Source organism: Haliotis rubra, unplaced genomic scaffold (assembly GCF_003918875.1).
Source record: "Haliotis rubra isolate DU_JTF1 unplaced genomic scaffold, ASM391887v1 Scf21, whole genome shotgun sequence".
NCBI lineage: Eukaryota > Metazoa > Mollusca > Gastropoda > Lepetellida > Haliotidae > Haliotis > Haliotis rubra.
This window is the reverse complement of record NW_025766114.1, coordinates 417,844-440,424: the sequence shown is the minus strand read 5'-3', so window position 1 is coordinate 440,424 and position 22,581 is coordinate 417,844. Positions and strand designations below refer to the sequence as shown.

At 43.3% G+C, this 22,581-nt stretch overlaps 1 protein-coding gene across 1 annotated transcript in view; it reads left to right on the top strand.

Moving 5' to 3' along the window:
• The window catches only part of LOC124276491 (E3 ubiquitin-protein ligase HUWE1-like), a 123,367-nt gene that overhangs the window by 60,914 nt on the left and 39,872 nt on the right, over window positions 1–22,581 (top strand). Inside the window, 17 exon segments of the mRNA XM_046712122.1 lie at window positions 548–653; window positions 4,463–4,703; window positions 6,082–6,211; window positions 6,214–6,273; window positions 6,688–6,846; window positions 7,068–7,228; window positions 14,028–14,234; window positions 14,760–14,954; window positions 14,956–15,102; window positions 15,104–15,323; window positions 15,490–15,638; window positions 16,083–16,179; window positions 16,863–17,018; window positions 17,369–17,493; window positions 20,565–20,700; window positions 21,662–21,757; window positions 22,015–22,225. Coding sequence (XP_046568078.1) covers window positions 548–653; window positions 4,463–4,703; window positions 6,082–6,211; window positions 6,214–6,273; window positions 6,688–6,846; window positions 7,068–7,228; window positions 14,028–14,234; window positions 14,760–14,954; window positions 14,956–15,102; window positions 15,104–15,323; window positions 15,490–15,638; window positions 16,083–16,179; window positions 16,863–17,018; window positions 17,369–17,493; window positions 20,565–20,700; window positions 21,662–21,757; window positions 22,015–22,225 — 2,596 coding nt within the window.

Here is a 22,581-nt window from a genome sequence, read left to right as displayed (position 1 = left end):
GTATCTGGTTGACTAATGTCATGTTCAATACATATTTATCTGTCTTGCTGAATAGCTAGATCATTTGTATATGAATCACTCAGTGATCACTTGGATTTGAAGAATATGTGTCGTAATGTTTGTGATGCCAAAACCCAGCTCATAGTTCTACTTGTGTGCTTGTCATAGTGTTGGGAATTGGTTGAAATCTCACAATTGATGATTGGTTCATTACAACTGATCAATCATCAAAAATAAATTGGTTAGCGTCATCAAATTCTCTTGGCTATGTTTGTTAATGCACAAAAAATATAGAAAAAAATATGTAGTTCTTTCAGGTTTTTGGTGTTTTATTGCAAATTGCACAAAATGCATTTACAAATTTCACATTTTTAAAGGATGACTAGTATGTTAGGAACATCCTGGAGTCTTTAAGATAAATTCAATCATGACAAGGAACGAACTTATGGTGCTTATGAAATGTAACTGACAAAACCAACCTTGTGAATCGGACCACCACTAGCTTGTCAGTGATAAATCAGGAAGTGATTCGGTGGGTGTATTTCAGCTCCTGAGGATACAAAGATGGAGACAGAAACTGTAGATGAAAAGGAGAAGCAACAGAAGATAGTAGTCCAAGGTTTTACAGATGAACAAATCACCAGCATAATAAAGTAAGTGTATTGGGTGAAATATGAATATAGTCTACAGTGGCTGCAGATAGCTGTTTGATTAAAACATCTTTGCTTGAGAACCAGCCCTTTTCTTTATTGTCACAATGTAAGTCATGTGATGTTTTTCATTGCTTGAATATTAAAATCATAAATCTTTTGATTGATCAGTGGATTGGTGTAGGAACTGCTTCACTGTGTCTTCACTCATAACCAGACAGCTACCAGTGAAGATGAGGGTTATAATTGGTCTTCAGCAACCCATGCTTGTCATAAGAGGCAACTAATAGAATCAGATTGTCAGGCTCACTGACTTGGTTGACATATGCCATTGTATCCCCATATCCCCATTGCATAGATTGATGCTCATGCTGTTGATCACTTGATTATGTGGTCCAGACTTAATTACTTGAACCGCCACCATATAGTGGGAATATTGCTGAGTGCAGAGTTGAACAACTTTGGCAACTTGTACAAACTTAACCATTCAGCTGATATTGGTGATTTTTTTGGTTTTTAGCTCTACATTTAGCAATATTCCACTTATATGATAGCAGTCTGTAAATAATCAAATCTGGACCAGTAGGGCTGTAATGATGTATTGAACTATGGATGGATTGCAATTGTTGAGTCTCCGATAGCAATTAATCGATAGTAGAAACGAAAAACTATTGATGCATCGATAGTATGTGTGACTATCGATAGTATAGTAATTGACTTCCGTTGATAAATATGCAGCGCAAAATAGAGGAAGTACCAGATTTGTTCACTTTGATATAGAGTTATCCGCCCCTTTTACCTATTAAAGGTCACATAAACCCTAAGGGGTAAAAATACATAAATCACTATCTCGCATCGTTATAAATGAAACCCCGTCATTAAAACTACTCATTTCAACCTTTAATTGACTTAAATCGACCTTTTTGACAACAGTGCACAATTCTCACCCGCGAACGAAATTTCAACCAATCAGAGCGGCGCGACTCTGTGACGTCATATGAGGAATAGCTTGGAGGGCCTGTGCAGAATTCATCTACATTTTAGGGGTTAAATTATCTTGTTTACAGGCTTGTATAAACCTGAAATCGTGACAATTGTTGTGGAAAATGAAAGCTATATGTTCTCACAATCTACTGTCATTTAATTTTGTCTCATGCTTTGCCTAGTTCCGAAGTTACAACTTGTTTTCATAGACGATTCTGTCAAAATCGATTGGTGTCGTTAGGCCCTATTTGTATAATGACTGATCCAAATTGATCCCATTTCTGTGCTTTTTTACCTCGATATTTAATCATGTCATGTAAAAATCTGTTTGTATTCTCAAAACAGTGTCGGCCCATAAGTTTTCACATGCAATACAGCAATTAATACTCCCTTGTTGTAACCCGTGTTAGGTGGTATAAACCTACACATGTTATTTGTCATCATTCACTTGATGGTCAGTTAATGAATTTATAACAGGTATAATTAGTGGTAACACACTTAAATTACCCGACAAAGGTTCCCATTTGGCATTTCTTGTGTCTGGAGTAAATATTCAACATTATAAACATCGATCAAAGGATTAACCGATAACATGCTGATTGATTAATTACTTTTATCTTACACAGCCGGAATTGTCAAAAGGTAGTGTTTATGTATGTAGATTTACTAATCTATACTGAATACACTCTGTCGTGGTCGGTGTTCGTGTAAAACAACGCCCTTCTTTCAAAGGATTAACCGGCAATACATTGATTGATTGCCCATTATTGGCTAACTAAATTACTGTTTTAAAGAAAGGCGGACATTATGCAATTAGTTGCCAGGTGTGCTATCTTGGGTGACCAATGAGATTATACACCAATACCTGAAAAGATTTATCACTTTTTCAGATATTAAACTGTTAAAAGACACATCATCTGGAACAGTTTTGTGGATATTGATGGATACATTCCTCGAACAAGGTAATGGCCTGATATTGTTCCTATAACTTTAATCTGTTTTAATTTTAATATTTGCATTTTGTTTTTATTCATTTGTCGTAGCATTCAACAGAATCATTGTTTTCACCGTGAAGTGTAATGAGACAGACAACATGCACTAGGGTGTGTGTGCTAATTATGATTCACATTGGCAAACTATAAAATGTCTAGATATTACAGTTCTGTTATAAATTCACTATAAGTATCAGCAGATCGCCTGCTTTTTATTTAGTTTCAAAATGCATACAAGTATGATAATAAACTAATTAGGATTATAAGACCAAATATAAAGACGACATTGACTAGTATCTACATACTGGTGAGTGGACATTAACCATGGGAATGTAGCAAGAAATTTATCGCGAGTATTGTGACTTCCCCCCCACCTCGGCTCGTGGAAGAAATCGCTATGTTATAAGTTGTGTCATGCAAAATCCGTTTGGTTAAGATTCAATACATATTTAACTACTTAGTAGAAAGTAGTCTTGATTTTCTAACTTGATGAAAACAAACTATAATCTCCTTAATTCTAACAGATTTTTTATTTTTAAAAATGGCAGCTTCTGTCGGGAACATCCGCCAGTCTGAGGATAAATGGTATTTAGGTTTGTTTCCACCGAAAGTTAGCAAAATCAAAACTACTTTCTACTGGTAGTAAAATATGTATTTTAATGATGGCCAATAGATTTTGCATGACAAAGCCGTATAACATAAAAATTTCTCTCGTGGCAGCGTAGGTGGGTGTCAATATAGTACTACTTTACAATATTATTGTTACTGACCACAACCTCACTTCCGAGGAAGAAATCGCTATGTTACAAGTTGTGTCATAGAAAATCTTTATGGTCATCAATCATATGCATATTTTACTACAACTAGTAAGTAGTTTTGATTCTTTAACTTCGTGAAGCCATCTGAACACAAGTAAGATATCGTTTCAGGCTTCCACAACGCCGCCAAGACTCACAAACATAACCCATTTAGCACCTAACTGCGGGTCCTGTGGAAATCTGTGCATGGGGACACCATCGCCCGACCCCCTAGGAGCAATTGATCACAAAGCAACGATTCGGCATGTCGCCGTTGATGTCGAGAAATCATCAAAATGATGAGCGTGCTACACATTTTCTATACAACTAACTGAAAATCGCTCCTCATATGACGCCACTGCAGTGCTCTGGCGACAGAGTTACTGTTAACCTGTCTGTGGTTTCGCGTTGGCTTAGAGGAAGCAGGCTTAACTTTTGGCAACTTTTAATCGCTCGGTATTAAATAACCTCAAGTTTTTAAAGAATAAATTTGGTGTTCCGCATAAGACTAACCACAAATCTTTCATATGTAATGGTTAAAAGAGTGACAAAAAACAAAGTTTAGTGGTTCTTTAAACATTGTTTGGGTGCAGACTTGCAGCTTCATTGAGTTTGTTTTAACTGTTTACTTGATCTAGGTTTCAAGTTTCTGGTCAGTTATTAAAAGAGACTGAACCTACTTTAGCTTGTTTTTATTTCATATAAACTATACATTCATTTGGGAAATGACTTCATGTGAGACAATTCAAGGAGAAAAAAAGCCCTATTGCAATAGTTGCTCACAATAGTATGTTGCAATAGACTATTGCTATCACAATAATTGTTTCCCCCTAAATAGTCACCCATATGGACCAGTCAATCGAGTGATGAGCACTAATCATCTACACTAAAGGGATACAATGATGTGCATTCAGAAAGTCACAGTGGCTGACTGCCATTAGGTGACATTATCCCTGATTTGATAGGATTCTGTGATATGTGTGAGATATTATTGTTCACTTGTAACAGAATCTAATTTTAAATTTGTTTTGTCCTTCAGATCAGTTGTCTCTTTACTAAGTGTCCCTGTTGATCCAGACACTCTACATGCGTCGTTGAGACTCATGCTTCGATTGACCAGAGAACACAAGCATGCTGTGCATTTTGCTGAACTTGGTGGACCTAAAATCCTTCTGAATTTGACACAGGCCTCAGCTTTTCAAGGATTTGTCTCTCTGGCAACTCTTCTCTTCAGGCATATATTGGAGGAACCGTCCTCTCTCAAGTACTGTATGGAAAAGGTATGGTTTCATTATGAAATGATCTTTTGTTTTGATAACACTTTTGATTCTTTCTGATGCTTCTTGATGACAAGTTCTAACAACCATAAAACTGAAACAGTATGAGGGTTTAAAGGCTCATTCTATTAGGGCAGTGGCGACATCAAAAGCATACGCCGCGGCACTGCCCATTGAAGAGATCTGCTCAGCGGCTATCTGGAGCCGACCGAGTACGTTCATCCGCCACTATCAGCTTGACAAACACTCACGGGAGCGTGCTCGGTTTGGCCAGACAGTTCTCACCAGTGGGCAGTGTCGTGATTCTCTAGCCGAATGAGCCTTAGAAATCACGTTTGCTTTTCTCATGGTGTAGGTGTTAATAAATTCCTCAATTTTTATCGGTGGTGGTATCACATTGGTGGTGGTTTTTACTGTATGTAGCGATTATCACCGCTACAGTCACTGTGTTCATCCCTGCACCACGCTGGTTTGGGTTGCTGAGGGATATATATTGGACTCGCCCATACTTTCCCCTCCCATTTTGATGGTTGGGGGTGGGACTTGCGTCCGCCTTTATCAATTCCACCAATAGCCTATCGGCTAGGCTCCTTTTCCCCGCCTTGCCACCCGCCTGATTGACATCAGCGGTCAGGTGACTAGGTGAGTGTACTTTTCTCTCTGTCGCTGCTTCGCTGTGCCTTCGACTGAACTAGGGGTATGTTAGGCAGACAGAATACCACTCCCACTCAACATCGCTGGGAGTCTGTCTTATGTTTATATGTACCCCAAGGAGGACTTCTTCTGAAAAGAATTTTACAAACCTGGAGAGGTTATGAATTCTTTGAAGAAAAGTCCTCCTTGGGGTACGGCCGACCACCTCCCCTCATTCTGTCTGACACGTTCAGCATGAAAAGTGAGGTACGAGGTACACAGCCAGAGTTACCTGCTCTTGGCTGTAGGGGGCCCTCTACGGGGCCCTGTAGGGGTGGTCTCACCACACATAACGAGTTTTTTGTTTGGTAAAATATTTTATTGAAATATTGTTACAACTGTCGTAGGCTTTTAAAATGGACATGTCCAGGTTAGAACTGATCTTCTGTGACCCATGCTTGCCATAAGAGGTGACTAACAGGAAGGAGAGGTCAGGCTTGCTGACTTGGTTGACAAATTATCATATCCTAATTGTATGGATCGATGCTCATTCTGTTGATCACTGGATTGTCTGGTCCAGACCTTATCATTTACAGACCACTTCCACATACTTGGAATATTGCTGAGTGCGGAGTTAAACAACAAAACAAAAAGAATTAAAAGTTCAAAATGATTAAAGTAAGACGCCAATTATACCAATGCTGAATGAGTCATTTTCCTAATGTTTCTGACTTATACTTACTTCCAGGTGATGCGAAATGCTTGCAGTGGAATAGGATCAAGTGCTTGTGGAGTTGCCAATGGAAGTATCGGGTCCAAGGAGATGCATTATGTGATGAGAGTGTTGGGCCCCGCTGGATGTAGGAACCCAAGTCTGTTTGCGAAGTAGCAAGGAATACACTACAGATAGCATTGCCTCCACCTGGCAAGATTATCAGAGGTAGGTAAAAGGCAGTAAGTTGCCATTTGTCTGTTGTTGTTCGAAGCTATTGATTTGACTTGATTGTTCCCTGAAGTATATTGGTTTGATTTACCTGTGGTTCACTCGGAATGTATGCCTTGAACCACAATGTCATGGCTATATTTCTGAATGACAAGATATCTGGTCAGTTTCAATTCATGAGCATACTCTTAAAGTTGATAAGGCCAAACAATATTTTGTGCATGCCCATTTCTGGTGTCCTCAGCCGTAATATTTGCTGGAATATTGCTAAGAGCGGTGTAAAAAAACCAACTCACTCACTCATGTTGTACGAGTATTATAGAAAGAACCTGGGCAACAAATGAATTTGTCAGACAATATAGAAACGTTCCAGGCACTGAATTAAAGACGTTGCTCTTTTAATTGTTCCAGATGAGGATGAGAATCGGTACACAGCCCCAAATGCACCACAGATCCTGAAATGCTCCCCTACCAAACAGCTTTCGTTTGCCATCAACCAGACAGTTAAGGAGGTGGTACATGATCTCTTGAATGCCCTTATCGTGAAGTACACATGGAAAGTAGATGAAAGTAAGTACTTTTTTATTCATGGTATTTTCCTGGTATATACACAAAATGTTCGAAAAGTGTGTGGGGGGAGGTCTACAGCATCCTGAACAAGGAAATAATAAAAGATTGCAAGGATGTTAAGTGAAGGACCTATCTTTAAGGATAGAAAATGTGTTTTCTGTGTACAAATACAATCCGTTCAACACTACTTTTAAATGATCTTTTGTCTTAATCTGCTTTAGATACGTCCAGTTCTGAAGTTCGACCAGCTCAGACCTTAGCAGAAGCTATCCAGGAGGTTGTGAATGAAGTTGCCAGGGAGTTGAATGAAAGGCAGCAGCAGGCCATGGTCCGACAAAACAGCTCCGCAGAAGTGCCTCAAAGCACTGATGAAGGAGAATCGGTAAGTATTGTCATCATTGTATGCCTATCATGGTCAGGACACATGAGAATAAAATATGGGACATTGTTATAGTATAATATAATATTAGGCTCTGTCTGTCAGTCTGTATGTACTCGTACGTACGAATTGAAAATATCTTAAGAGCCGTTGACTGGATTCTTTTCATATTTGGTACGTAGGTTCGCCACAGTAAAAGAAAGGTCCTAGTCAGGTTTGGTGACCTTGACCTTCATTTCAAGGTCACAAGGGGACTTGAACATTTTACTCTTGTCTGCAAGATATCTCAAGAACCGTTCGTATTCAACACCAAGCTTTATCTAGGGAAGGTGCAGGGCCCAGTCATTCTTCTTCATAGAGATCGTCCTTGGGGTACATATAATGCATTTTCCACGCTGAAAATGTCCTGTGACAGTTGTATCAATGTTTTTTGAATAAAAAGATTGTACAATAAATAAACTTTTTTATTTATTATACGGCCCCCACCTACGGAGTTACCTCCCGTTGCGCATGCGCACCAACTGGGTAAGCTCCTAGGCCCGTATCATCATTCCTTCTGCTGTCACTGCTGTGAACAGACACGAATGTGCCGTGCAGAGCTGACTTTATCCGAGATAAAGAACATGTCTGAGACACCACCTGTATGTATGGTCTTTATTTGCCTAATGAAAGGAACTGTAAAGCTTTGCAGTTGGTTGTTTCATAATTGTGACTTTGTATTAATTATATTACGCTTAACTTTCCCCGTGGTTTACGCGACACGCTGCTCTGCCATGGCGGAAGTTTAGCGTGCCATGTGGTCGCAATATTGGCGCATTGTACCAACTATTACTTCCCCGCGGGTAGCCTTCACGATTTTCAATGTTTCTACGCGGTATATATGTTGCTGGTACCGCTAGCTACATGCTTTGTTTGCTTTCAGGCTTTTACCTCCTGTTCGGTCTGTGGACAAAGCATTCCACGGCCGACAGGCATGACCAATGTGTGGCCTGCCTGGAGAAAACCGCCATGACGCCAAAGTGTGTACTATCTGTCTTGGGTTTTCCCCGCGCTCCAAAAGAGGAGGGGCAGCTGACACTCTTTATAGAGAGATGCGAGAGGCGGTGGGGAACTCACCCAGGTCCCCCGCCTAAGACCCAAAAGCGGTCTCGTAAGGGAAAAATCCCACAGCCAATCCCTCTCCCGCTACTACTGGTGGGTTTGACATGTCATTAATGACTCAATTATTTCAGCAACATATGGACTCCGTGGAAGTCCCTCGCCCATGAGTCTGTTGGAGGGCTCCGCAGGAGTTCCTCGCCACTCTGGACGGGGCGGAGAGTCAGGGTGGGATCGCCGGCTCGCTCGATCCCTCAGCCTTGAGGCGCCTGTAGACCCGCTGCCTCTGGCTTCGGGTCCCGAGGCTGCCCCGGGAGGGGAGGTGCTCCCAGTCCCCTCCTCGGAGCTGGCGCAGGGACCGCTGAGCATTCCTGGGGTTCCGGATCCCGCGCCTCCCGCCTCCCATGAGAGCGGGAGGCACCAGTTCTGCCTGGTATGCCTCCAGCGCCTCGGGACCGGGGTCCGTGCACGCTTGCAGGCGCTGACGCTGGGCACTCTGTCTGCTCCTCCCTCTCTGTGGTTCCTAGTGCTAGGCAGCCCACCGGTCGGGTTAGGGTCCCTTCAGCGAGGAGACTCGCCTCTGACTCGCCTCGGGCCGAGTCGATGGATACTCGGGGAGGTAGAGGAGCCTGACGGTGCCTTCCGCTTCGCTCGCTCTGCGGGAGGTCCGCAAAGGATTGCCGAAAGTACCTACCCCAGGCCGCTGTGCCTGTTAGCAGCTCGACTCGGCTGAGTTCCGCTTTGCCAGGCGAGGGCGTTTGCCCCTAGGCAGCCTACGCAGACGCAGCTCCGCGATTCTGCCCTCGCTAGTACAGGACGCGGGTGGATCCCTCTTGTCTGGTTCTCGCCTCCGATTTGACTTGCCGGAGCTTGTCAGGAGATACCAGCTTGGGGAGGATTCCTGTTCGTGGTACCTATCGTGGACGAAAGTGTGTTTTTACTTCCGCCGCCTCTTGGGGAGGCTCGGCTTCCTCCGAGCAGCTCGGGCTGCTCGGCAAGGGCGTGTTACTCCACCGCTTGCCCTCGCTGGTGCCTTCGCGCATGCATCGCACTCTACGCAGGAGGTTTACCGGAACGCCATGCAGCAGGTCAGGGTGCAGGTCCATGAGGCCTACCTCTCCTCGATACAGAGGTCGGCCCTGGAGGCGGAGGGCATGCTGGTGATGTTTCGCCGCATGTCGCGGCTGTCTGGCCAGCTATCGGAAGTACAGGCTCACCTCGCCGCGACTCTTTGCGGTCTGCTGCGCCGACGGTGATGTGCGCAGTCATGGGGATGCGCCAAGCTGTGGCTGTCGACGCCTCGGTACTCGGCAGCGGCGACACAGCAGACCTTGCTGGCCCTCCCATTCCGCCTGGGAGCCGCCCTCTTCCAGGGTCACAGCAGGTCATTCGGGAGGCTGCCGCTGCAGCTACCTCCTTCAAGGACTCTAAGGCCTTGCTGGTGTCTTCGCCTCGGTGCCCCGCTCCACCTTCCTCCACCGGGTGCAGCCTACATCCGAAGTCCGCCGGGCTGGCTTCGCCGCTAGTAGGGTAGGCGGAGGAACAGGTCCGCCAAGGGTAGGGGCAAGGAGGAGTCCTCGCCGACTAGCTCCCAGCCTTTTCGCGGGCGCTGAGGTCTGCCCCACCTCCCGCGGAACCCATCAGGCTGTTGCTCAAACCGTGTCACGCCCAGTCAGTTCCGCTTACTAGGGGACAACGACGCGTTCCTACCCATATCCCAGTGGGAGGCTGCTCTCTATTCCTGCCGGAATGGGAGAAGGCTACCAACAATGCTGGGTGCTGTCCACCGTCAGCATAGGCCATTTACCACTGTGGAAGCGTAGGTCCGCCCGACTTCACCGGGCATACGCCCGCACGTGCCGCCATGTCAGGCAAGGGCGACATATTGCGCGACGACGGTTCAGGCTCTGCTGGACAAGTCCGCAATCGAAACGCATTCCACCGAGAGGAACAGGCGGGATTTTACTCCACGCATTTCCTCGTCTCCGAAGAAAGACGGCGGGTTCCGGCCCCATTCTCAACCTCAAGGGGTTGAACCGCATGCTAGAAGTACCATCCTTCAAGATGGAGACACTGGCGCTTTGGTGATCTCATCTGTGCCCAGCCCCGGCGACATTGGCTCACGCCAATCGACCTAAAGGATGCGTGATTCAGATGCGCCCATACATCCATCGCTCAAGCAGTACCTTCGGGCTCTCTCTTGACAGGATGTGTTACCAATTCAGGGTGCTCCCCTTCGCATATCGACTGCCCCAAGGGTGTTCACCAAGCTCATGTTAGTCCCGCTACCCTCGCCGCCGCAAGGAAGGCGTTGTTACCCTTACCTCGACGACTGGTTGCTCGAGCACTAACACAGCCAGCGAAGTCTAAGATGCTACTCACACAGTGATAGACATTCTAATTCGACTGGGGTGGATCATCAACCTCAAGAACCGACCTGGTACCCACCCAGGACTTGGTTTTTCTTGGGCGCGATTCCAAACAAACAAGGATCTCGCTTCCTTGTCGCCCGACCGGATCGCCAGAGTTCGAGATGGTATCTTCGCTCCTCTCCCAGCCCCAGGCACCAGCACGGACTTGGCTCCGCCTACTGGGCCATATGGCGCTGACGACGATCTCTGTAGTGTGGCGGGCGCTGTTGAGGATGCTTCCTGTACAGCAAGCTTTGGCAAGGCTGTGGGCTCACACGGAGGACCTGGAGCTCAGTCTCACAGTCCCCCGGTGGTTGACACCTCACCTTCAGTGGTGGACCAATGTCGGAATCTCACCAGGGGATCCCTTTGGAAATCCCGACGCCAGCTCTCACAGTTCAGACCGGCGCGCCCTCACGGGCTGGGGGTGTTCTGGGCAGTCTGTCGGGTGTCGGACTCTGGTCCGGTCGAAGCCCACCTTCACATCAACGTGTTGGAACTGAGAGCTGTGCGGTTGGTTTCGAAGCTTCAGAGAGCATGTCCCGGCCAGGTAGTCCGCCTTTAGTTGGACAACCAGATCGCCATGTCGCATATCCTGAAGCAGGGTGGCACGGTGTCCCCAGCTCCCGGAGGCGTGGGACTTTCTCCTCTGAAGCTTACTCCAGTGCGATTGTCAGGTACTCCTGTTTATCTCCCGGGCTGGAGAACGTAAGCGCAGCAGACGCCAGCTCTCGCCGGATCCTGGCCGCCGCGAGTGGATGCTTTCGACAGGCAGATTTTCAGAGTAATCTCCCAGTTGTAACGGGTCGCTCCAGGTGGATCTGTTTGCGTCCGGGCGGGACGATCAGACACCCGCGGTTCTGCCTCTCGAATACCGGACCCAGGGGCATTGGCTGCCGACGCAAAGTGTTCCTACTGGATTGGGATCACGGCTGTCCACCCAGCCAGTTCTCGGGGCAAAGTGCTCTTTCGGTAATTCTCGGGTTTCTGGCTCAGCCTCCTGCTCCTCGCCGCTACCACTCATCCGCAGTTTCCCGTGCGGCTTGGCCTTCTGTCGGTCCTTTCACAGCTGTCCACCCAGCCAGCTCGGCTGCTTGTGCTACTGGACAGCTCGTTTTGGAAGAAGGCCTTTCCGCTGGCTATTTCCACGAACGGGTTCGACCTGCTCTCAGGCTGAACCAGTCCACCTTGGGATTTGTCAATTGTGCTAGATTGGCTGTCTGGTCCAACTTTCTCACACCTATCGGCTATTTCCATTCAGTTGTTAACTTGGAAGGCTGTTTTTCTGGTGGCGGTAACATCTGGACGAAGGGTCGGCGATTTACATGCTATGTCGTCCGACCCGGCGCTGACTGTGTTTCACACTGATCGTGGTCAGCATTCGCCTCCGAAACTTACCGCCCGAAGGTCGATCACGCTTCCATGTGACAGCTCCTATCAACTTCCCACTCTTACCCAGCCTTCCACATCGGGACCTCTCCTACGAAAGCACTCACCCGTTGGATGTCCGTGAAGACAGCTCAAAGTCTATATCAAACTTAACGCAGGGAATCCCCACGGGTACCCAGCTGTTCTGTTGTTACGGTGGTATGGAAGGCTGGTGCCAGCCAGCAAGCAGACTTTGTCTCGCTGGCTCGCTTCGTATTTGTGCCGCTTATCAGGCTAAGGGCAAGCCTCCCCTGAGGGGTTGAAGGCTCACTCGGTCAGGGGCAGTAGCCGCATCAAAAGCTTTTGCATCGGCACTCCCATTGAAGAGATCTGCTCTGCCGCTATTTGGAGCCGGCCAAGCACGCGCTTATACGGCACTATCAGCTCGATACACATTCCCGTAATCGTATGCAAGCTTTGGCCGCTCTGTTCTCTCCAGTGGACAGTGTCCTGCCACCCTGACCAAGTGAGTCTTGGTTTATTGGTTTGTTTATTGACGCTGCTGTACAATAATGTGTATTATTGATCTATCCGCTACTAGAGCTCACTCAGAGAACTACCCCTTCGATTCTCTCAGGAGTTATTCAGTCGATTGTGAGCGTATTTTGACATTCCCCCACGGTGCTCACTCAATCGACACTGGTGGGTGGGGTTTTGTTGACATTCGGTACCATGTCGCATTGCCTATGCTAAACGTATGGAGGTCGTCTTTGTGCACAATTCCTCCTGTCAGTTCCCTCCCATAATGCCTCTCGGAAGCGAAAACTGGGACAAGTGACAGGTGAGTGTTATGGCGCCTGTTCAATTTTTGTCCATGATACGATCGCTATTTGTGTGTGCTGGGACAGAATTCCCTCCTCCCTGGCCTCCGGTCTTTGGGAGTCTGTGTTTATGCATTATATGTACCCCAAGGACGATCTCTATGAAGAAGAATTAACCAAACCTGAAGAGGTTTTCAATTCTTTGAAGAGAGTCGATCCTTGGGGTAGGGCCTCCCGCCTCCCCGCAATTCTGTTCACTGATATATTCAGCAGAAGGAATGATGATACGGGCCTAGGAGCTTACCCAGTTGGTGCGCATGCGTAACGGGAGGTAACTCCGTAGGTGGGGGCCGTATAATAAATAAAAAAGTTTATTTATTGTACAATCTTTTTATTCAAAAAACATTGATACAACTGTCACAGGACATTTTCAGCGTGGAAAATGCATTATATGTACCCCAAGGACGACTCTCTTCGAAGAATTGAAAACCTCTTCAGGTTTGGTTAAATTTTGGTGACCTTCACATAATTTTCAAGGTCATGGCGGCACTTTGAAGACTTCAGCATGTTAACCTGCATGTAAAGATTGTCAGCAAGATATCTCAAGAACCATTCAATGGACTTTCTTCATATTTGACACCAAGCTTCATCCACGGAAGGTGCAAGTTCCAGTCGATTTTGGTGACCTTCACATAATTTTCAAGGTCACTGCGACACTTTGAAGATTTCAGCATGTTAAGGTTGTCAGCGAGATATCTCAAGAACAGTTCACTGGATTTTCTTCATAGACTTTCAAGACTTCCCTTGAATGTTTTTCAATAAGCAATTTCTTTATTACTATTTTTGCATACACGAAGACATTCATGTCAAGGTCAAAGTGAGTCTTGAAAATATTTGTGTGTTTGAACAACTACAGAGCAAGATATAAAGAGAGGTTGACTGGTCATGTTTTTGCTGACATTTAACTTTATCTTAAATCAGACCTTCACTTTCATTACTTTTTAAGTTTGATTTGATAATTTGCGTGGGAGGATTATGTCACCTTAGTGACAATGCTTGTTTCTAACACAATTACATTCCAAATTTCATTTTGTTTTTTGACAGAGTCAGGCTGATGCAAATGCAGAAAGTTCCACATCCAAAGAACAGAAAGATACAAAAACAGCAGAAGATATACGAAAACAACGTCCTCTGCTGCCAAAGTCGGCGATCTTGCGTCTTTTGTCAGAGATCATTAAGTCTTATGGCAACTGCACACAGCTGATCACCCAGTATACATATCATTCAGGGCAGACAGAAATGGTGTCAGAGGTACGTATTACTCTAAAGTGGCCCTCACACGGCAAACTAAAGTTTGACAACACATGTTGTTAAAATTTTAAAAGTTGTCAAACTCGTGTTTTCACTTGTTGAACACATGTTGTCAAACTTTCGTGTCATGTGAGCGCCATGTCTCTATCGGTGCGGTCACGTGACAATTTTTTGACGTGTTGTCAAACTTTAGTTTGCCGTGTGAAGGCCGCTTAATTGTGTTATCAAGGCTGTTGTGTAGGACACAGCTTTGTCTAGCCTCAGTTATTTACAGGCTTCTATGATATAAATGGAACACTGCTGTAGCATCTTGAAACAAAAAAAAAAGTTAAAGTGGTATATTCTATGCTGATGGATTTTCTTTTTGAAGTTCCTATAGAAAGTTGATAAAGAGATGCCTCAATCTGGTATTATTCCCTGCTATATATATAATTTATGGATGACTTAGTGGGTTGTTTCTGTATAAAACAAATAATTATATTTTCATCTGAACATTAAAGATTTTCACTTACCCCTCTTTTTCAGGAATGCAGTGTGTTAGCTTTTGTTCTGGACAACTTGTTACCCCAATGCCAAGCATCTGGTGATAGAGACTGTCCAAGTTTGTCGCGAGTGTTTATTGCCAGCATCGCTTCCTGCAATCACAGCCCAGAAGCTCAGAACTCCCTCGTGGTAGAAATCAAGGGAGCTCTACAGAGAGCTCTTGCAATACCAGAGAGTTTCGGAAAAACATTCCCGCCTTCAGGCCCTCACTGGAATAATAAGTACTATCATAGAGGCTTGTCCGAGCCCTGGGCAAGTACCTAATCAAGTGTTCAAGGGCCAGCAAACTGTGATGAACAATATGGTGAAAATACTTATTAAAAAGGGGACTAGTAACAGATTTGGCTCGGATACCCCATAATTTGGATCTGTCTAGTCCGTACATGGCCCAGACTATTAATTCTGCACTGAAGCCACTTGAGACCCTATCAAGAAGTGTCAATCAGCCCTTGCAGAGCGTCACAGCCAAGCCCAAAACACCTGATGATGGCTCAGGACCACCTAATATGGGCGGGACAACCATTGCGGCTAATAACAATCAGCCAGGTAAGGTGTTAATATTTCTCGAAAAATGTGTTGAAACTATAAATCTTTGCTCATTATGATACGATATTGATGTGATAAGTATTAGTGTTTCATTTCAACCTGAGTGGTTTGTGGCCTGTTTTGGACAAGAAATCTTGAGATACCATTGGTGTGTTTTTTATTGTAGATGCCCAAAGTGTAGAAGATAATCTTGCGGGTGAAGCTGAGAACAATGTGACAATAGAAGATGTGACTGACCATCCTCTTGACCTGGATGATCTGGAAGAAACATGCACCCATGATGCTGTGGAGCCAGATCTTGATAGTCAAAGTCGGGTAAGACATTGCCAGCAAGATTTAGGTACCAGCACAGCACTAATTGAATGAGGCAGTGTGTGGGAGCATTAGAACAAATACTATGGTGTGAAGTTGGAATTTGGAGTTTTTAAGGAGTGAACACACTTTCTTTGAAGTCATAGTTTTGAAATCTGTTCAAAGAGAAGTGAGAAATCAGATGAATTTCAGGATGTGTTTGATTTTATACTAGTTTATAGATGGCAACTTCTATATTATTTATTATTGACATCCGTAAATTCTCACCTTTTATCTGTATCAATTATAAATGCTGTTCAATGACAACATACAACTTGTTTCATATTTGTGGTTTATCAGCGACAGAATTTTCGGAACCAGGCATGATAATGATTTGAAAAGTTTGATGAATGCGTTCTAGCTTCCCGGACACAGATGTCTTCAATGACTGTTATTTTATGTTTGCAGGGTGGCAACCTTCTGGATCAAGTGTTGGACCAGTTCCTAAACAGAGGCCCAGGACAACCTGAGAATGAAATTCTAGGAGATATCACAATGGGCACAGGTAAGGAGTATTCCCACAAGCTATTCAAATATGGACTGATATTGCTGTGCAAACGAATGAGAAATTATCTGAAACTTCTAGATTGAATCAGAACATACAGGAAACTATGGTTGTGGCAAACTTTAAGGGAACACTAGGTTCTTCATAACTGCAGTTTGTTATGCTCATGTTGATTCAAATATAGGGCAAGTGGCCAGGACAAAGTAAACAAGTTTATTGTATCCTATAGTTTCTAAGATGTGTTTGATAACAAAATTAGGTATGTGTACTTAGAATGTATTATGAGGCTTGATTCAAAAGGTTTGCTTTTTGCTAATTTGGATATTTATTCATTTCTTCAGGTTTTTAGTGAAATGTTTAATTTAGACATTATTGTTTGCCATGTATGTGTTCATGAGTAATCAGTTTGTTTTCTATGAGAACACCTGATCAAACATGCTGTTTTAACAATCACTGAGTACTTGTTCTGAGACCTATCTGATGAAGTACCATTGATGATGGACGTCCCTGAAGATTGAATGAAAAGATGGGATAGCAGATGTGTGAAACTTAGGAAAACACTTTTTGTACTTCTGGCAATTAAATATATTTCTGAGTGTTCATTTTGTGTGGAATTTTATAGAGATGTTTGATTTAATGAATGAATGAATTAATTAATCAATTAATAATTCTTGTGGCTGCAGTGGAGGAGCCAAGTCAGGCATCACACAATGAGGATGAATCTCCACGAGTGATAATCAATGTAGAGGTTGAGACCGACGACATTGATCAGCATGATTCTCAGATGGTCACCCAGGAGATATCTGATGTTGAGGATGATGCAGATGACCATGTTCAAGGTGAGCGAGGTCTAGTATTGTTGAAAGCATAGAAAACATTAATCTCATCTAAAGCTTCGAGTTGACTGTGCTTCCTGCCTGTCTTCAATGAGTTTGTTTGTTGTTTAATGACACACTCAGAAATGTTGCAGCTGTATGGCAGCGGTCTGTTAATAGTCGAGCCTGGACCAGACAATCCAGTGATTGACATCATGAGCATTGATCTATGCAATGATGTGTCAACCAAGTCAACCATTTGATCCTGTTAATTTGACTCTTACGACATGGGTTGCTGAAAACCAATTCTATCCGGGATATTTTGGGTTGTCTTTAGTGAGTGAATGGAGATTGATTGTACCCTGTTCTTTCAGATGACGGTCCAGAGGAAGGATCTCCTGACAGTGCTTCGGAAGGTGATGATGATGACAACGATGATGCTGATAATGATGATCATGACGATGAAGATGATGACGAGGATGATGAAGATGATGATGAGGTTTGTTTCTTATGGTTATTTTGATGAAATTGAAGTCATTATGACGTATCCTCATGGATTTTGACTGGGTTTTTTGGTGGTAGTATGTGTCAAGTTTATTGTGTCATTGTACCCAAATGTATTGGTATTTGTCGGCCAGCATCCGTAACCTTAATGTCACAAGTACTTCCGGGCCATATGTGATCATTTCAGGTATTCTTCCTGGAATTGTATAACTCACAATTAACCTTTACAACATTATGATAAGTAATAGGTAAACATACTTTACCTTGTGAGGCTTGATTCATTTTCTATAGGGGTGTTCACTTTCTGTTGGATAATGAAAGACATTTACGCAAGTAAAGTATAATTATGGGAAGAAGAGAGAGGGAAATGGTGTAGATATCCAATTTGGTGTCTTCATTGAATTCCTTTCATTGAAATATTTGAATAATGTAACTTATTATTAAAGTATCTGATCTATGAAGAGGTGTTTGCTAATCACTATGATAAACCATTATCATCACATGTTTCGGTCTGGCGATGCATTTCATTGCTTACATGGAAACTATTCAGTATTATCATCCAAGATTTCCCTTTAAAATCAGAACTTCTTGTAATTACTAAATCTGTGGCATTTGGGTTCATGTCCGAACTACCGTTCATCTGACCTATCAGAGCATTGATTACCAGATTAGGAAAGTGAGTTTGAATGTGTTTTTCTTTTCATGTATTCTCAAAAATGTTACCAACTCGGTATACTGAACGTTAGTTACAGGCTGTATGATAGAGACCGCCTCCGTGGTGTAGTGGTTAGAGCGTCCGCCCGGAGAGCGGAAGGTCACGGGTTCGATCCCCGACCGCGTCATACCAAAAGACGTTAAAATATGGTACTTGTTGGTCCCTGCCTGGCGCTCGGCATTACTGGGTACAACAAGGACTGGTCGGCTCCGAGTCAGTATAATGTGTCTGAGTGGGGTATTCATGCTTCACTGCCTCATGGTATCTCAGTGGGCTAGCACTATAGTATAAAACCAGCTTCAGTCTAGGCTAGTACCATTCGTGACCAACTCGTGTTATTCCGGGACAAGCCGAATAGCGACTCGTGCCCCTCTGGAAGGATTTCATATTGGCGTAGGATCATCAGAACTACTTCAAACAGGAACGATAATTCTATTCCTGTTTGATTCCAATGGTACTTAATATCACTGAAGTACTCATACATTGTATTGCTGTTTTTGTTTTTGCTATTTATTCTAAAGAATTAAACCTCCTTGGTACAACTAAAAGAAAGAAAAAAACATATTTGTTAAAGACATATTCTGCCGTAATTATTACCAGATATTCACTTTATATTTCCAATTATATTTCTGAAAAGGGTTTAATAATCACAAATGGGATTTGTTTTATTGAATACTCAAATAAAATTTGTAAAAAAACCCCGTAACAATAAATCCCAAAGCAGAAACGCAAAAAATGACTTTTATAATATTTCTCAAACTGAACATACATGTAACCTTGCTGTCATACCACAAGTGGACTTTTAACTGAATTCGCTGAAAAATATATGAATGACCACAAGGTCAGACTAAAATATTCCCAGAAAAATTTAAATATATGCCCAATGTTAAAGATTAAAGTTGATTAGTTACATACAGATATAATATTATTGTTTTGAAACTCGTAGCGATTTATAATTACATTTCCTAAAATTGTTGGAAGCGCACGTACAATCTCCATAGCAAGACCGCAAGATCGTCAGAAACACCCTCAGTTGGACCCACGAGAGCCGTCATGTCAACAAACGCACCATAATAGGCAGCAAAATCATCCTGTTAGCTAAGTTCTTTGTACTTGCAATATGACGATATATATTTTTCCGGATTTTTTAAACAATGACATAATGCCATAAACGATTTAAGTACTCGGGATTATTTTTACCAAAGCACCGCAGTCATTTACGCGCGTTCTGATTGGTTTGTCGTATTTTCGCACATAACGAGCGTCGAGAGGGGGACGAGTCTTCTTGCAGGTTACGGAAAGGGGCGAGTGGTGACGAATGGGCTAGTACAAGCAGCCGCACACACATACACACGCATGCACGTCGTCATATGAGCGAAATATTCTCAAGCACGACGTTAAACCCAATTTCACCTCACCTCACCTGTATGATGGATTTCATAAAAATCATCGTCCATCTCTTGCTTCAATCGGACAAACCTTTGAAACAGAATAGACTTTTCATAGCCCATCGCTAGAACTGCCTTACAATCTCAGCCATTTGTTCAGTTTTCAAATGTTCAAGGGGAGGTGGGGTATCCTGATTGTTAAAGGGTTCACTCATCACGCCGAAGACCCGGGTTCGATTCCCCACGTGGTTTCAGTGTGTGAAGCCCATTTGTGGTGTCCCCGTGCCATGATATTGCTGGCATATTGCTAAAAGCGGTGTAAAACTAAACTCACTCACTCACTCACACACTCGCTCGAATATTGAATCAAGGACTTTGTCAAAGTATTTTGAAAGCATTGTCAGGAATAGTCACCAGCTGGTGTCAGCTATTGTTGGCCACTTCATTAGTCACTTCATCAGTCAGTCCACCCGTGAAGGTCCATGTTAGAATATTGGCCTTCAGTAACCCATGCTTGTCGTAATGTGACTATCGAGATCCGGTGGTCAGGCTCGCTGACTTGGTTGTCACATGTCATCGGTTCCCATTTGCGCAGATCAATGCTCATGCTGTTGATCACTGGATTGTCTGGTCCAGACTCGATTATTTTCAGACTGCCGCCATTTAGCTGGAATATTACTGAGTGTGTCGTATAACTAAACTCACTCACTCACTCACTCATCAGTCAGTCCAAGTTGGCTATGGCCATTCTGATGCAACCATCAATGAAATATCCTCAGATCTTTGTATAGTGGTAACAAGCATGAAGATCCGATTTCAGGGAGCTTTTCCAAGGATCAATGCTTATGATACAGAACAGGGACATTCTTACTAAGGCATTCATACACATGGACTACATGTATGTGTAAACAGGTAAGAAGCCAGTGACTGCAGGCTCTGTGTGACAAAGAATGTGTGTTTCAGGGTTCTGACATGGATGCTGATGAAGATGACTATCATGACATGGACACCACCATCACTCCTGGCTACGAGGATGACTTCCTCTTCCACATGGATGATATGTTTCCAGCCGGAAACTCGACATACCCCATGGGTGAGAGTAAGATCAGTTCCAATCTTGGCTAGAGTGTGTGTGTGTCTTTGTGTTGCATGCTCATTCAAACAAACTTTATTGTTAGATGTTTGATTGTCATGTTAGAAGATGCTATTTGATGAACATAAAGAATTGTTCTGGGATTCATCTTCTTTTTATTGTTTTGTACGTTTCAGGGCTTGTTCTGGACCTATCATCAGGGTCAGAACAAGCCCTGTTCCAAACGAATTCCCATGTACCAAAACACCAGGAAATTGGCCAACACATGATGTTTTAACATTGTAAAAAGAAGATGAAACCCAATGTCAAAATTCTTTATGTTCAACTTTATTTAGACGAGATAAACATCATGTGTTGGCCAATGTAATAATACGGTGTTATTGAGTATTTGAAGCTTTTTGGAATTCATTTAAGGGAACTGATTTTTCATGTTGGAAGATTGAAGGATTCCAGATCTGTGAAGATCTGGGTTAGAACTGGCAACCCATGCTTGTCATAAGAAGTGACGTGCAGGATTGGGTAGTCATGCTCACTGATTTGGTTGACACATGTCATTGTATCCCACTTGCGTTCATTGATGCTCATGCTATTGATCACTGGATTGTCTGTTCCAGGCTTGATTACTTCCAGACCGCCGCCATATAGCTGGAATATCGCTGGGTTCGGCTTTAAAAAACAAACAAACCTCCATAGAGTTGTTCATAGAATTTAATTACCAATCGGAAGCTTTAGAAACATTTTTGATTTTTGTGAACTGCTGCTTCTAGAAACTCCATAAAAGCATTTTGATCTACTTTGAGACAGGTTTCAGTAAAATATTGACAGCTGGGTATTACACTTCTGTTTTGACAACAACAAAAAAAGGCCCTTTCCTTGGGACCTATTTCTTAAAGAAACCTTTTTTAGGGGTCAGTCTGAAAATGCTACTTGAAATTGGTAATAGAGCCATTGTCTTTCACTCAATTAGGTGGCGTCCAGCACATCTTTTTCAATGATAACTCCCAGATACGAACCTACCAACTGCCTATTTCTGTTCATGATAACGATAATGGAAATGAAGCAAGTAAGTGGAAACATTTCTGTTGAAAGTTAAAATTTGTATTTTACCAGATCGCTCTTTCAAATCTTTCAAAAATCGTACATGCATTCTGCATGAATGTAATGACTATCACCAACTCTGCCCAGATTCTCGTGAACAACGTAAAAGACAATTTGCAAGTAAGATCTCGTAAAAGCAGATTTATTAACTTTCCGAACCAGAATGTTACTTCTTACTTGATCTGTATAAAACAGGAGATCACTTTTCAACTTCTATTTTAGTGCCGTCCCTTCCCCCTGCTCCTAGCAACGTGACAACAGCTCATCCTTTGTTGATGCGACAGTCTGACCCCCACACAGTGATGGGCGTGGCTCGAGTTCATCGAGGGAACCGGCAACGAGGCTCCTACAGGTTCAATCCCAACACTCAGACTCTCCATGTCAACTTGCAGGGCAGTGGTCGACAGCCAAATCCTCCAGTTATCTTACAAAGGTTAAAAACATTTATAAGACAAACTGGAACTAGGACAGGTGTTAACTAAACTGTTAGTGTATACAGGGATGGGAATTAGCCAATAAACTACTAACTAGCTATAAAGTAGCGATGTAGAACAACATTTAGTATAGTATGGGAGACATTAGAAGTAAGGTTATGTGAATAAATTATTCTTGTTCATTGTATCAGATCTTTCCTATTTTATCTGAAGTTGTCTGTAAGAATTCTCTGATATTTTTATTGAATTGGGATTACTTATAATAGATGGAAGTTGTCCTAATAAATACCTAATAACTTGGCAAAAATAAATGTAACGTTCATTGACACTTAATGGTGAGTATGAGAGAGGATGT